This window comes from Tribolium castaneum, chromosome 1, assembly GCF_031307605.1.
Source record: "Tribolium castaneum strain GA2 chromosome 1, icTriCast1.1, whole genome shotgun sequence".
Lineage (NCBI taxonomy): Eukaryota > Metazoa > Arthropoda > Insecta > Coleoptera > Tenebrionidae > Tribolium > Tribolium castaneum.
The window spans coordinates 15049689-15066210 of record NC_087394.1 but is presented as its reverse complement, the minus strand read 5'-3'; the positions used below and the strand labels follow the sequence as shown (position 1 = coordinate 15066210).

Below are 16522 nucleotides of genomic sequence, written 5' to 3'. Positions count from 1 at the left end.
ACCTAAAATTATTTTCATATTTGAAATGACAGGGTGTTTGTGGAATGTGTAAAAATACAAACTTAGGTTTTTTAAATGGAAAATATAGGTATTTTTCACATTTTTGGATATACCTTTTAAAATTAATGATTTTGACCTCAACTTTAATTGGTCGATATAGCTTAGTTTATGAAATATCTTAATTTTTCTAACAAAAACACGCTCTCAAATGTATTACTCAAAAACTGAGATTCCTAGAAAAGTGGGACTTTTATCACTTTAAAGAAGAATGTTCAAACCTTAAGTATGTATATATATATATATATATATATATATATATATATATATATATATATATATATATATATATAATCAGAAAATGAAAAAATTAAAAGGTTTGTTAAAAGTTGAATAACTTAAAATTTTTACATGAAACACCCTATTTTTTATTTTTATTTTTAAATTTTCTTTTTAAATTGTCTATCCAAAAATAATAACAGTTAAATGTCTGTTGCTGAGTACTCAGATACAAAAGATATTTAACTTTAAACATTAATAAAATAACTAAAAATTATTAACCAACGTTTCAGTAGTCAAAAATTGAAATTTTAACCTAATAATAACTTTAATGCAACCCTTAGGCCATTATTCGACTTTTTCTACAGTGAAATTTTAATATTTATGGCGAATCTTTGAATCCCCGTATAAACTCCTACAAATGATCTATGGTTATCCGACGATTGTAAAACTACAGGATATGTACGCTCCAAATTTATCAAAAAATATTCATAGGCGATTTCACAGTGATTTTTCAAAAATTGGTCTTTTTTATACGGAAAAATTAAATAATTCCGAAACAATTAAGAGATTGTCCCATAATAGTTTATACAGGATGCTCAAAAACTGGCGCACCAACTCAGTGTTACGTTGTTGAGAAGCATGCGTAGATTACGGGAAAATTCTTGAAAAAATTCCTAAAGTCGTATTTTAAAAAATCTGTAGCCATAAAATTATTTTGTTAACTTCTACAGTTTTTATTATTCCTTAATATTTTTATGTTTCACACCAAGTAATCGTTCCCTAATAAAACGATGAATATTTATTTTTAAATCTACTATCAGACTTTAGCAGTTTTTTAAATTAAAAAAAAAATAAAATTCATCAAAAAAATCACAATTTGTAGATGTGCCAACACTGGAAATTATTTCCTAGGAAACCAATTCAAAAATAATTTATTTTTATTGTTGATCAAATTCTATTGAGATCACTATTAGACAACGTTGCTACATTTCATTTATTCAAAATTCGTTATTATCAATAATTTTAATACAAAGAATTTTTTTACTATTTATACTTTTATAGGTAAGCAATTCTCTACCACACACCATTGAGTTGGTGCGCCGATTTTTGAGCAGCCGGTATAAAGTTACATTATTTTTTTCCATGGAATCTAATTATGCAAAGATATATAGATTGTTCCATTTAAAAAAATATATCTTTGGTTCAACACCCTATGTATAATAAAAATATTTTCAGTTTGTATACTTTAAGTATTTATCGTATAATGAAAACGGAATGACTATTTTAAATAGCAAAAAAATTATAGACCGGCATCACACCTTTGGGTCACTCTGTATTTTACTTGAAAAAGTGAAATGGGATCAAATTACAGGATGATGAGTTAATGACTGATGGGTAAGGTGCGTAGAGACACTTTGTAATCGGTAGACAGTTGTTCATATTTTCACATATTTTTATCTTATTTACTAAGGTCAAGTACTTATTAAATTTATCAGGTTGGGTTTATTTATTTGTGTTCAGACCTCAGCAACAGCTGCGAATGCTCAGTACTCAAAAATGGATAATAAAGACTTGTATGTCGTGGGTGCTGAATTTAAGGAATTGCAGTATGACGGGGTGAGTGCTAACATTTGTTGAATAACTACTATATTAGGATGATTTTATGAATTATTATTATTATTAATTATAAAAATAGGGGAGTTTGGTCTTCGGCTCAGCCCTCTCAAAATGACAACTTTCAAATATGAAAGACTCTTCTTTGTTTTCAAAGATGTTTTAGTAGTAATAAAGCGTCCGGTTATAAATTTGATTATGATCAATAAAAAATAATAAATGATCAGTATTTAATTCATTTTTGCACAGTAAAAAATTTAAACAAGTAAACCACGCACAGTATTGTATTAAAATTTGCCCAGTAAAAAATCGTCTATGCAGTTAGTTTCAGTTTGCACAGTTTAAATAAAAAACGGTCAGTAGCTAGCTTGCAACATATTCCTCGAACGATTAAATTCGAAAACGTAAAACCTGAAATGTGGAATTCTACACTCTCTAGTTTTGAGATGCTATTGCTATTTACTGTGCATTTATTATTTTTACTGTGCATTTATTATTTTACTGTGCATTTATTATTTTTACTGTGCGTTTATTATTTTACTGTGCATTTATTATTTTTACTGATCATAAATACTTGTCGTTTAAATAAAACACTGTGCATTTAATTTGTACCGATTTTGAAATGCGTGAATTTTTTAAAGTTTTTAGCTTTAACTCAATTTTAATTTAAAAACACTTTTTAGATCGTTTCGGTATTTCTCATTAAGAAATTAGCTTCTAAATGAATAACAACACAACAATATTTTTATTCAGGAAATTAAACAGTTTGCAACTCTTTTTTCAGTTTTGGGATTGGTTTGTTAGAGTGTCTGACCTGAGTATTCACTTAAAATACGAACCCACTTACCTGATTTCTCAATTTGCCTTTATATTTGGTGGTATAGCAACATTACTTCATGGTAAGTTGGGAATAGTTTCACGTATTATTTTTTTGGGAAATTGCAAGTAGTTTTATTTTTAAATAAAATAAAAGTAATATTTCGTAAAAATTACATTTAACAAAAAAATTACTAAATAAAAGCACCTACCTAACGTAGATCTCAAACGAATTTTAGCTTTAATTCGAGGAGGCAGATTACCCTATCTATGGTTGGGGATTTTGATTCATGGAATAGTTGTAGAATGTATGTGTTACATACTTCCGGATATCGACAATTTTTGGCATTCGCAAACTCCGATAATATTTTTAGGACGAAGACTCCCGTTGCACATCATGTTCTTATGTAAGTTAAACAAAGTAATGTGAAAAAAGAGTAAGTATATATTTAAATCCTTGGCAATGGATACATCTACAGTTTTCTCCCAAAAAACACCAAAAAGTTCAGCAATTTTGCAATTTTTATAGATATAGTAATTTTTTTTCTATATTCTATTTGAAAATCAGCCACCTGTGCACACATATATGTATAGGTCAACAATCTAAGGAATTATCAAATTTTAGATAAGCACTTAATCAATATAAAATGGAAATCTTTGACAAATTGCAAAATTCGTACATTTCTACGTTACCGCATTTTTTTATAACATACCTCATGAAAATTGATGAAAATTCAGTTACAGCATGAAAATCAGGATGAACCTGTCCTGAAGATGCCCCTTAGAAGAACGGGCGAAAAGTCGACATTTTCTTACAATTACATGCGATCAAATTTGGTTCTTGTCGTCCTTCCTGATTTTCATGCTGTTTGTGGTCTGTTACATAAATTTTAAATCGAGTTAACGCAAAAACGGTGAGTTGCATCGAAACAACACAAAAGACTTTTTTTGTGTAAAAATCTACGGAATTTAAGATTTCGTTGCTTAAAATGTCAAAAAAGTAAGGTCATAATAGTTGGCGTATTTTTTAAATTCTTGTTAACTTGTTAACTATAACATGTTATAGGAAACTTTTGTCTTGAAATGAGGAAGTTTCCAATTTTTCAAAATGTTATTACTTATTTTCAACATAATAGTACTCAAATCAAGAAACTGAATGCAAAAAAATTAATTCGATAGCTTTAAAAATAACAAAAATATAAGCTTTTTGTCTGCCGGTTTGAAAGCGGTCCCGCTTTGAGCCTGATGACGTCACGCGGCATAAACTGTTCACAAGGTAGCGGCGATTTACACACTACTGTTCCTTTCGGCATTGTATTGAGATCTCTGGATAATTTTATTGACTTAAAAGAAATAAATATTGAAAGAAAGTGTTATTTGTGATGATTGAAGTAATTTGTTTAAGTAGATACTGTAATAAATCACTAATAACTAATAATAACCTATTTTAATAATCACACAAAAATCAGCGTTTGCGATTTTTTTGCTTTATTTCTTTCTGTATGCCTTTGAATTTTTTCAGATTTTTTCTACAAATTGTTATAAATAATAATTCATGAGAAATATTTATATTAATAAAATATTATTTTGTTAAAAAAATAAAAATATTAACTAATGGAAATTTTTATGATTTCTAGAACAAGCGAACAAACGTGTTCTACAAACGACTTCTTATTAAAGATATCGACTCTTGCATAAACAGAAATACAATTTCTTTATTTGTCAATGCTTTTAAAGATACGTTCGATGAATAAGTAGATGTGGTGTATAATTACAAACCTAGAGTTTTCAAAGATATAAAATTACGATTTTCTTGTTTTTTTTTAAGTTGTTTTGTTCTCATTATTTGATATCAAACGGTTTTATAACGTGAGATTTCTAAATTTTATTTGGGGCTAATAGTTCATAAAACACAAAAGATATAGGAGTGCAATAGCTAAATGGAAAAAAATTAAGGAACAGCGAAGTAATTTTGGAAACATATTAATTTTAACCAGTTACAGCCCCTCAAAGAATCGAATTTTCCACACGCGACAGTGGGCAGCTGAGTCAATTGTGCCGCGTGACGTCACACCTAGCGAGACCAGTAAAGTGCGCGATCTGTCAAATTTCGAACTTTGAGGTCTCATAACTTTTTTATTTTTGCGAATATAAAAAAATGAAAAGTACCATTAGTTTTACAATTATGTAGACTATTAATGGTATTAATTTCAAAAAAATGGAAACTTCCTCATTGAATGCTCAATCACTGGTTTAAATTTGTAACAATAAAACAGCCCTGTATACGCATACAAATAACTATTGATGACTTGGCGCAAAAGTAATAATGCATCTCTGACTTCATTAATCAAGACGAAGTGGCACGTAATTTATTTTTCAAGTCAGCAAATCAAAATTTCAACGGAAAATGGATGACAATACTTCTGTAGCTTTTAAACAAATTATTAACTAATCATTTTAACATTTTGTAAAATTCATGCAAAATGTTACTTTAGGTTGTTTGGTTCCATTAGGATTATTTCTATTGCCTAATTTTTCGAAATGATTTTTTTACATACAGGAGATGTCCTAGCGATGTGAAAAAGTCCATTATTTACCTTTAAACTGAATGACACTGAAAAATATTTCATTTTTTTTAAATGGCAGCGTTATCGATTTTTGAACTGGAAGGTGCAAATCCAAAAAAAAAACAAATATTTCGTAAACGGCTAAATTTAGGTATAGGGAAGGCTTATGAAAACTACCTTAAAGTAACTCTAGTAAATCAAAAACGCATTCAAAATATAGCTTTTTAAAATAAGGAAGTTGATAGCGACTTCCGGTATAGCCGGAAGTGCTGCCATCTTGAAAATATTTTCATTGAGCAAGTCCTAAAAGATTATGATTGTACACAAATTTTCAGATGACTATCATTATTAGAACTCACAATACTTCTACTGTGAGGTTTAGACGGAACAGCCTGTATTATTCTACTGTTAAGGTCAAATAAAACTAAAAATAAAAAAATAATAACGCATAAAATTTGACTTTATTTATACTATTGTCCAACTTAATCAGTAAATAATATAGCTTCACCAGTTTACATACTTAATTTTTAAAAGTTTATAGAAAAGAACACAAAACCACATTACAGATCCCTGTTTTATCTACAATTCTTCAATCGGCGTTGCCAAAATGCGTCTCCCACTTTGGGCTGAACCATTCGCCGTGGGCCTAGGTTCCGTGCTAGTGGACATTCCGTACGACATTGTAAGCGTAAATTTTCTGCACTGGACTTGGCACGACACTGACCCAAATATCGCAGACAGACACTACTGGGTCCCGTGGAATTCCTACTATTTCCACGCAACTTTTGCCGCAAGTTTTACGTTTTGGTTCCACTTTACGAGAAAATTGATTTGCAAAAGCGAAGGAAAATGGATCGCTGATAAAAAGTACTAATCACATAATTATATTCACCCAAAAACATAACTGAAAATTTCAGTCCCATCAAGGAGATTTTATGTTCGACCATTGCTGGAATTTTAGGCACACCGGGAGGGATTCTCATGTTTATCCCGATTTACCACCCTTTACACGACATTTACAAAATTCACTCTGAAGTCACTTTTTTCATACTGTTTGTGATTTTCCTTTTGATTATATGGTCGGCTGATCGCACTCCGAAAGATACAGTTGAGGCGAAAAATAATCAACACACTACATACTGGAGTACTTGGTTATTGATCGCCCATTTATTCATACACTATATCAGTTTTTTGATTATTCCTATATTTTTCAACCCCGAGGATGAAATTGCGATGGGTGTTAAAGAACCAATCGGACCTTGTGACGAATATGTGCCAATTCAAACCGCATTCGGAATGGTGAGATATTTCTTAAGTGAAATAAATCAATAAATAATAATTTTCAGACGTTACAAAAACGAAGATATTTGTGCGCAACAGATTACGATGAGAAATATTTCGATTGGCATTGTTTACCTGGAGGCAAGCCCCCGTCCGAAGGCTCCTATTGGTACACAGCCTGTGGTGTCCCTCTACCAAACAGGGTAGAGACAATTGCCATAATTAGCCTAATATGTTTGTTGGGCGCCACTGTATATGGAAATCTACATTTCAGGTCAAGTGGTGATCAAGTGTTCACTCACAAGAGCCAAACCGAAAAAACTGTAAAAACGAAAAAATCGAAAAAACATTAAGGCAATAAAAAATCCCCTAAGTTATCAAAAGAATTGTATTATTTTAATTTAAGAATAAGAAATACACAACTGAAGTTTCACTAAAACTGAAAACAAAATCATTGCGGTACAGGAATTTAGACATTGAAAACGCGACAAAAAGTGCTCATTTAAGTAGTATTGTTTTCGATTAACCTTAAAAATTATATTAGAAACTAGCTTAAATCTATACATAAACTACCTCAAATTGACCACGAACACTGGGAGATTCTCAATGCTAGCGGTAATTACAAGGTAAGCCGCGTTATAAAATTAATTTTAACAATATCCGCCAGTTTGTTGCTGGTACACTTCGATCGTGTCCCCCTCTTCCATCCCGAGGGATGTTGGAGTGTCCGTCTCGTTGATTGGGGTTCCATCAAATCGGAACCTCACGACCTGCATGCTCAAGCCCTGCAATTAAAAAAGCAAAACTTTGCAACTGCAGCACAACTCAAACTATTCATTTTTGTAATAAATACTACACTAAAGATTCAGCCAGTCACTGTCACCATAGACTCAAACCAAACCCCAAACACTCTCTAGTGTACAATAAAAATGTTAAATCACTTAAAAGAGACCTTTTCTTCGTGATGAGCTCGGAACGCAATTTTAATAATTTATAAAAAAAAAAACAACAACTCTGGTTAATAATCATAGGTTATCTGTAATTTTTAAAGAATCCTCAAACAGGTCGATTTTATTTCTGTAAATGCTACACCATAGTAACATTTATGACATCATTGGTTGTTGACTTTTTGAGTAATAACATTATTTTTTATTTTATTTTTATGTTAGGGTTTATGTTTAATTATTGAAAAAATATGCAAAAAACAACACCTCCTTTATAATAATGCAAGAACAATAAAATGAAGCTTTTTCTTTGTAATTATCAGTAATTTGTTTTTATTTTATTTCCTATTTAAATTTCAAGTTATTTTTTATTTTTAATTAACAGAAGAATAAAAGGGGGTAATTTTGGAAGTCCGAATAGGGCACCCCTGAAACTAAGAGGTTTAGAAAAACGAGTGAAACATTCTCGAGAACGTTTTTAAGAAAATACTTTTGGTCAAAACTGCATCCTGCAATCGTCTTATGATTTTGAGTTACAAACAAGTTGACATTTTAGGGAAATTATAAAAAAAAACGTATCTTCCTTATTATAAAAGATACATAGACGAAAAATTAGAAAAATTCAATAATGTTGTTGACGATTATTTTAACCATTCATTCACTTATCTATAATAATAACATAAGATGTATTTTTTTAAACAGAAATTATAGTTGACTGTGACATTTAAGAAAAGTTTATTTTTTTCTGAAAAAGATATAAATGCAATTCGATATTTTTACATAGTACTTTTGATAAAAAACATAATGAATGTTTAATAGTAGTTGGCTATGGGAAAAGTATTTCACGTAAAAGGTGAACGATTATTGTAGTAAAAAATGTGAAATTATATAGTATGTTAATGTTATTAATCGAACAAATACACAACCGCCTCATAGTTTTATTAAAATTAAATGATTAAAAAATCGTGAAACTACCGGGTGCTCAAAAACTGGCGCACCAACTCAATGGAGTGTGGAAGAGAATTGGTTACATATAAAGGTATAAATAGTAAAAAAATTCTTTGTATTAAAGTTATTGATAAATAACGGATTTTAGATAAATGATATGTGGATATGGAAATAATTCCCAGTGTTGGCACATCTACTAACTGTGATTTTTTTTGAATTTTATTTTTTTTAATAAATATTATTTTTAAAAAAAAGTGCTAAAGTCGTAGGAAATTTAAAAATAATTATTCATCGTTTTGTTAGGGAATGATTACTTAGTGCGAAACATAAAAACATTAAAAAATAATGAAAACTGAAGAAGTTAACAAAAAAAGTTTGTAGCTCCAGATTTTTTTAAATATGACTAGGAATTTTTGCAATATTTTTCCCGTTATCTACACATGCTTCTCAACAACGTACCACTGAGTTGGTGCGCCAGTTTTTGAGCACCCTGTATAAATAGTACCCGATACTACTAGTTCTAAATGAAGATTCAAAATTTTTTGATGACCAACTACAAAGAGAAATATGTGTTCTAAAGATATTTAATATTTAAAAATTGTGTACCATACAAATAGATACATGCACCCGGTATATGAAATCAGAAAAAAATAGCGTTTCCAATGTCACAACCCCTATTGTTTATATTTTAAAAAAATACAAGTTATTTTATTATACAATGGTGTGGAACAAATTTAGGGCACTTTCGACACATCATTCTCAAAAATGATAGGGAATCACACTTTTGTCAATGAAATGTGAAAGGTGTCCGAGTAGTTGAAAAAAAATCGTTAAGTTATTCGTAAAAAAGTATAAAAATATGTTTAATGTCTTTGCCTTATCTTTGTTTGTTTGTATCATTCAAAATAACTTAATAAAGATACGAATTTTTTAAGATTTCGATAAAATCTCGACTTTTGTTTAAAAGTCAAAAACAAAAGATGGTAGAATGACGTCATTAATAAATAAAGTAAGTTTCAAATTTCATCACTTAGTTTTAAACACCCCTTAGTTTAAAATTTTAAATAGCACCCCCAACATTTTGTAATATTTGGAGAGGGGATAAAGGCTTATTTAACCGTAAAAGTATTTTTTTCGATTTCGATTTGTTTTTGAGTTCAAAACCAACATAAAATGTTTTAAAATGTTGGGAGTGCAATTAAAAATTTTAAAGGGTGGTTAGCGACGAGGGGATGAAAGTTAAAATGTTACTAATGTTGGTTTTCTCTTTCATTGCATTGCATTGCATCCCTAATTAACAATTTTTTATTAAAATTAAATTTCAAAAATATAACCACCCTTATCTAAAAGACAAATCGACAAATTTTTTTTCTTTAACAGTTAGATACGCAAATTTTTCCCCTTTCCGAAAATGTTTAAAGAAGTAGGGGGAGCAATTTTAAATTTTAAAGTAGGAGTGGCTAGCCATAAAGGGATGAAACCTAAAATATAACTAATGTTGGTTTTGAACTTCCCCCTCGCGATACTAATCGACCTGTTTTGGCTTGAAAATAGATTTGCTCAATGTCAAAAGTTATTAAGACTGGCTTCTTTTGAAATGAAAGCCCTGTATATGGTTTAAGTAAATTTTAAGTTTAAAGTAATGCATAGAATTCATATTTGTTATGAGTAATTATCGGAAAAAAAAAACATAATATAAGAACAAAACGTAGTCTCTTATTTTTATATAAAAAATTGATATTTGGAAGTGAGGCCGCCGCAGTGCTACGTCGAAAACAGTAACCATAAATGGTGGGAAATGTTTATTCGGATATTTAAAGCGTTGTATGAAGGCTTCACAATTATTGCATTACCTTATTACCTATACCTATATCTTTGGTGGAAGAAACGAATGTTGACAAAATAGACATGACGAGAAAAACACCAGTAACGAACCGACTGTTTTACATTATTGTAACATTATTAAAAAGATATCGAAAAGCCTACCTTTCGAAACAATTTATGCCTAATGTATCAGCAGTTGTTAATTTTAATTGCAGAAGTATTACATGATTTTTTTGAGTGGAAAAAGTTTAACCTAAAATTCACACCTTTCACTAATTTATTGTGGTTTTTTGAGCCCAACATGTCTTTGCTACGATCTAATACTGGTAAAATAGTAATTAATAATTAGATTTCTCATTGAAAATATAAATTACATTAGCTATTATTTTTTTGAAGTCCATGAATAATTTATAATTTTATAATTTTGGAAAAGCTAATACACCATTTTATTTTTCTAGTAAGAATTCGCGTCTTTGATTAGTTGATTACGTAATTGTTTTAATAACTTTTTGTAATCAAAAATTAAATCTTTTTCACTTTTTATCCACTTTCAAATTCCAAAAAAATACATTTTAAAAATCGCATAACTAAAGGCCAAGTTAGTATTTACCACCCCCGTAGAGGGGGAAACTTCTGGAGGGAACATAAGCAAGAAACCGTGGTTCTTGCACAAACACCTTTTATGACTCTTTGTAAAGTGCGCGCGCTAACATTCTTCCCCACAAGAAATTTCAAACCAGTGGTGCACTAGGCACATTTTAATTTTGGGGACACTTGCAACTTACCATTGTCAAAATTTACTTCATTAAGGCGGCTCCCGAGAACTCTCAAAATGATGTGGTCATACATTTATACATATCTCAAAAAATAGACCACGGAGCAGAACCAAACAAAAAGCAGAATAATTAGAAATTAATTCCCCACAAAACTACACATTTTTTATGTAGTATTGAATCCATTTAAGGATCGGAAAAAATACACCCATTCATGCACAACATCATTGTAAATATGCATGCAAAAACTGAACCCAATACAAGCAATAGCGAGGAAAAAACTTTTAGAAAAAAATTTTTGAGAATGAGATTTTTTTTAATTACCGCTTTTAAAATGTATTTGCCAGTTGGAGAGGCCACAATGGTTGCCGGTTGAAAATTGTTGTCGATTTTGAGATATGTATAAAAGTAAAAAATAGTAAAAACACATTTTTTTGATTTGACAATCTGATTTTGACAGTTCTCGGGGGCTGCCTTGAAACCACTAACTGCTAAAACTAACAATTAACACTATTACGTGCTATTAGCTAAAACTATCAGAAAGTATGAAAAAATTTGTTTAAAACGAAAAAAAAACAAAAAAAAAAAAAAAAAGAACAGCATAGAATTCATGAGACGCCTATCTGGTATCAGCTGATTTGTAGCAACAGCTTCAGACCTGCGCACTGGTTGCACACTTAAGCGGGAAATTCAGAATAGGCCATAAAAGGTGTTTGTAGATCGCTAAGAACCTAATATTGGCGGTATAGGGCACCTTCTCTCTAGAAGTTTCTCCCTCCACGACCACCACATTCTTTTAAACTGACTCTCTCCAATGTAAAAAATTAACAACATACCCACAAAATGGTTAAATAATTCATTAAATGAAGAATTACGGAAATTTCGTTACACTTCGACAAGTAATGCCACCGGAGAGCGTCTAGTTAATTTTATTTTCGAATTCTTATCAGAAAGATTAAGGAATATAATATTAATTAGTTAAATAGTAGTCCTTAGTTTAATAGGTTTTCTTTTGTATTTATTTAAAACGTGAATGAAAAATTTTGAATGGTGTTGTTATACAGGCTGAGCCAATTGCTTTGTTAAAAGTCAGAGATCTAGTGAATGCTTGAATTGGTATTTTTGGTTGCATCTAAGATCATTTCAGAAATAATAATCCACTCTGTATTATAAATTCTGTCAAAACGTCGTTTAGATTTTGTCAATATGACAGTTTTTTGCAGTTTACCAAAGAATTACTGTAATATTTATTTATTACATTATTATTTATATATTTATTTTTAATGCCTGGCAACCTATTTTGATTCAAAATAATTACTGAGGTTCAGCTTCTGGGATTGGTGGATTTCATAGTCCTATTATTCGAACAACGTTCAACATGGATTTTTTTTGTCAACATTTACAGACACCTAATTGTCTACGCCACGTCCCCCTTTTCTCTGGGGAGTGAGTTCTGATACACGTTCTATAAAAACGCCAACATCGCACTTTCTTTCAAAATTAGCAGTTATAAAATATTCATGTACTTCAAAAAAATAATAGCTAATGTGATTTATATTTTCAATGAGAGATCTAATCATTAATAACTATTTCACAATTTTATCAATCTTATTTAAAAAAAATAATTCAGGAAAATGTAACGTTGGCGTTATTATAGTTTTGAAACAGCTAAAACTATTGAAAACAATGAACAAAAATGTCGATTTCCATTTAAAATAATTAAAAATGACGTCATTACTCAGAAACCAGTGATGTCACAAATGTGACTATGATGTAACATTTACAAATATAAAATCGACATGTTCGAGGATGTTTTTTGAAATTTTGTTTGAAAATGACTCCCAACAAAAATATGAATTTTATGCGTTACTTAACTTACTCTAGTTATTCGGAAGTAAAATTACCGTTGGGGGTGCCACTGAGCTAGGTCGAAAGCATTAACCATAAATGGCGGGAAATTTTTTATTCGAATATTTTGAGCGTTGTACGAATTTTGAAACTTCACAATTATTTCATTGTCTATACGGGATGACTATTGTATCTTTGGTGCAAGAAACGAATGTTGACAAATTAGAGATGATGAGGAAAACACGAATAACGAATGACTGCTTGGTTCACTTTTTTATTGGAAAATTATTACAAAGGCATCGAAAAGCCTACCTTTTGACATAATTTACATTTAAATGTCTCAGCAGTTTTTAATCTTAATTGTAGTTTTGTAAATTTACCAATGTATTTCATGATTTTTCCTGTGGAAAAATTCTAATCTAAAATTCACACACTTCACTAATTTATTGGTTTCCTGAGCCCAACTTTGTGTTCGCTGTATCCATTACTTATGGTCTTTAATTTGACAACTTTAATTTGTAATCAAAATTTAAATCTTTTTCACTTTTTATCCACTTTCAAATTCCAAGAATAAACACTTTATACCACGAAAAACCGCAGAACCAAAGTCAAAGCTAGTATTTACCACCACGTACTTTTAAGGTAGTTGGTGCCTAAATTAACATTCTTAAGATTTCTTTTAAATTTTAACAGATTATTGTTCAAAGAATTCCATATCGATGGTGCAAAAATGAAAAAGATTGACCGTCTAGTTTCGGAGACATTGAATTTTGAAAATTGAGTTTTTGACTCTTTTACATTGCGGCATATGGTGAATCAAAATTTTTTTGTACGTTTTTTGGTATAGCTATCAAACCCTTCTTAAGATTTTTTTTAAAAACTAAATCATCATTCAGCAACATCAAATAAGTATTTTAAGGGGAAAAAAACTGGGGGTCACCGTCCAAATTTTGGAGATATTAATTAATAAACGATAAGAAATTTGTAGTAAAAGGGTTACACTAAAATAGAACTGGCAACACAGCGCATCTGTAAAACCGCTAAAAATGAATTTTGAATCAGTTAACAAACAAAACAAATATCCCGACACAGAATTTTTGACTTTGGAGCTATGTTCGGGATAGTTAGGAAGTAAATAGATTAAAAATGGCTGTTCCTACGAGGTGAGCGTGCCACAGGGGCCACCTAGAAGATGTAATTACGGTTTTTTTCGGTTAAATTTCGAAAATAGGACGCGTTTACAGTAAAACCGCTGTAGCTTTTCATCGTTTATCGATGGTTTTAGCCTAATAATTCTTCCTTTGTGATGTAATTATTTGACACATTTGACATTTTCAATCGAAACTCCGACAGTGTTGTCACATTCCACAAATGAGTTATGACTGGCCAGGGCAGTACATTCACAGTAAAAATTTTTGGGTTGGTTACTGTGGATACTATACACTGTGGCACCATATATTCTTTTGGCCTAACTTTTTGCTCCGATTGTAAGGCCCCAACTACCTTAAAGTGATTCTCTCTACTGTAAGTAATTAACACTACACACGCAAAATTGTTAAATTAAAAAATTAAATTAAATATTGAATTACGAAAATTTCGTTACTGTTTTCGACATAGTTCAAAAGTCGTCACCAGAGGGCGTCTAGTTAATTTTATTTCCGAATACAACCAATCACTACGCACAGGAGTGAACAAACATTAACAAATCCTGGTTTAGACATTTAAGAAGTTGAGTTGCAACAAATGTGGCGGTTTCAGACGTCCAAACATGAAAAAAATGCAAATCATGGCACATTAAAGACTTGGAGAAAGGATGCGGCTTTTGATACATTTTAGTAAACACAAGTATGAATCACAATCCATGTTCTTACTCATTTGTCCCAGTAATAAACTAAAGAATCTGAGATAAAGTGTAACACTTACCGCTCTTTCACAATAAGCCCCCATCAGCTTCCTGAGAGGGGTGTGCTTTTTGATCTTGAACTGGACGACAGCATTATCTTGTCCCAGTACTTTCAAGTTGATATGTTCCGTTTCATTGCTCTGCAAAGTCCCAAAAACGTGAGTATCAGTTCAAAATTACGGGAAAAAAACCTCGTTTATGGTTAGGAAAGAAAAGTCATGTTTACCTTCTTTTCGTCACCCATATTTGGCAAATTTGGTTGTGGCTTGTAGGAGGGTCTGGGGCCGAAGTTGATGCACAAATGTAAACGGTTTTAGTGGAATTTGGTGCACTTTTAACCGTTTTATCAACAGACACGCAGCTTGCCGCTAACAAATAATGGCCGGCTTGCTTGCAAAGTAGCGGTAACTGCTCGCCGGAAGTGACTACGCGGTTAGTCAAAGTCGGCTTTAGCTGTTCAAACTTCACACTTCCGCTTGAAACATTTGTAGAAATTTACCACTTCACGTTGACAAAACGTGCTTGAAACAACGCGGTAAATTAATACAAAAAATTAGGCTTTGTTTTCAATATAACTTTCACATGTTTTCTGCGATTTTTTAATAATTTAATCAAGAAATTAATCCTTATTTGTTATTGCCGTCGACAGATGGCAGGCCACAAGCTTCAATTGATCAGGAGCACCAATATTCCAGAAGTGAAGAACCCAGAAATTCACGAAATTAGAAATCAAAAAGCTTCTAGAAAAGCGCAGTTAAAGCTTTTTGAAAGTAATCTAATTTAAAGTCTAAATACCAACGCAACAAATTTTGATTAAGCGAGAGTGTGAGGTACAGAATTTGGTTAATTTTTGATGTGTCAGTGAAAAATTAGGTTATATTTTTTCAGGTTTTGTCGAGACAAGATGATTATACCGGTTCGTTGTTTTACTTGTGGGAAAGTTATTGGAAATAAATGGGAGGCTTATCTTGGGCTTTTGCAAGCTGAATATACGGAAGGAGATGCTTTGGATGCTTTGGGTTTGAAGAGGTACTGTTGCAGAAGAATGCTTCTTGGACACGTCGATCTTATTGAAAAGTTATTGAATTATGCTCCTTTAGAGAAGTAATCTGTAGTAGTAAGTCTGTTAAGTAAGTGTAGGTGTAAGTTTAATTTTATGGCATGTAAAAAGGCGCGTTTTTGAATAAATTTTACTATTATGCCTTGTCTTTCATAAACCAGCATTTTTGCAACATCCTATTTAGTTTTTCCTACTTCACGAGTTCACGGTAACTTTTTTGTTTATTTTTATAAAGTTATTCAAAAAAATTGCATTATCTTTGTTAATTCAACCATGTCTAGAGGGTCAAGAAAGTGTCGATATGGTGATAAGGGATGTCCAGTAAAGTTTAGAAATGAAGTCAGATCTTTTCCCAAGCAACTTGATTTTTTTATCATTCTTGTATTTGTTTTCTTTAGCAACCATTTTAATTGTTGTTTTGTTTCCAGTGATTAATAATATTAATATGATTAATATTAAATTATTTATTGTATAATTTGCTAATTTAAGTGTTTGTAACACCATAAGACAATAATTGTTGGTGATTTTTTTAAAAGATACAGGGTGACTCAGGGGTGCGGTCTGTAACTTTTTTGTTACTTGAAATTTTGCCATGTTTTCGTTTTCATTATTCTATAGATAGACTTAAAGTCCACAAACTATCTTTTTTTTATTATACACAGGGT

At 30.9% G+C, this 16522-nt stretch overlaps 3 protein-coding genes across 4 annotated transcripts; 2 read left to right on the top strand and 1 right to left on the bottom strand.

Annotated features, from left to right (window-relative positions):
* The first annotated feature begins 1739 nt into the window (after positions 1–1739).
* Positions 1740–6943, top strand: LOC659449 (uncharacterized). The gene is made up of 6 exons (XM_965753.4): positions 1740–1896; positions 2678–2792; positions 2949–3116; positions 5843–6143; positions 6194–6575; positions 6623–6943. The coding sequence occupies exons 1-6, from the start codon at positions 1837–1839 to the stop codon at positions 6908–6910; spliced, it is 1314 nt and encodes a 437-aa protein (XP_970846.2). The 5' UTR covers positions 1740–1836; the 3' UTR covers positions 6911–6943.
* Sumo (Small ubiquitin like modifier) lies at positions 6928–15229 on the bottom strand. Its single transcript, XM_965688.4, has 3 exons — positions 15024–15229; positions 14818–14937; positions 6928–7342 (listed from the first exon to the last, which is right to left on the bottom strand). Exons 1-3 carry the CDS (start codon positions 15039–15041, stop codon positions 7208–7210), a joined length of 273 nt encoding a protein of 90 aa, XP_970781.1. The 5' UTR covers positions 15042–15229; the 3' UTR covers positions 6928–7207.
* Positions 15230–15464: 235 nt separating this feature from the next.
* Polr2L (RNA polymerase II, I and III subunit L) lies at positions 15465–15996 on the top strand. 2 transcript variants are annotated; one of them, XM_015978222.2, is made up of 2 exons: positions 15465–15627; positions 15686–15996. In XM_015978222.2, exon 2 carries the CDS (start codon positions 15702–15704, stop codon positions 15903–15905), a length of 204 nt encoding a protein of 67 aa, XP_015833708.1. In that variant the 5' UTR covers positions 15465–15627; positions 15686–15701; the 3' UTR covers positions 15906–15996.
* Positions 15997–16522: the final 526 nt, after the last annotated feature.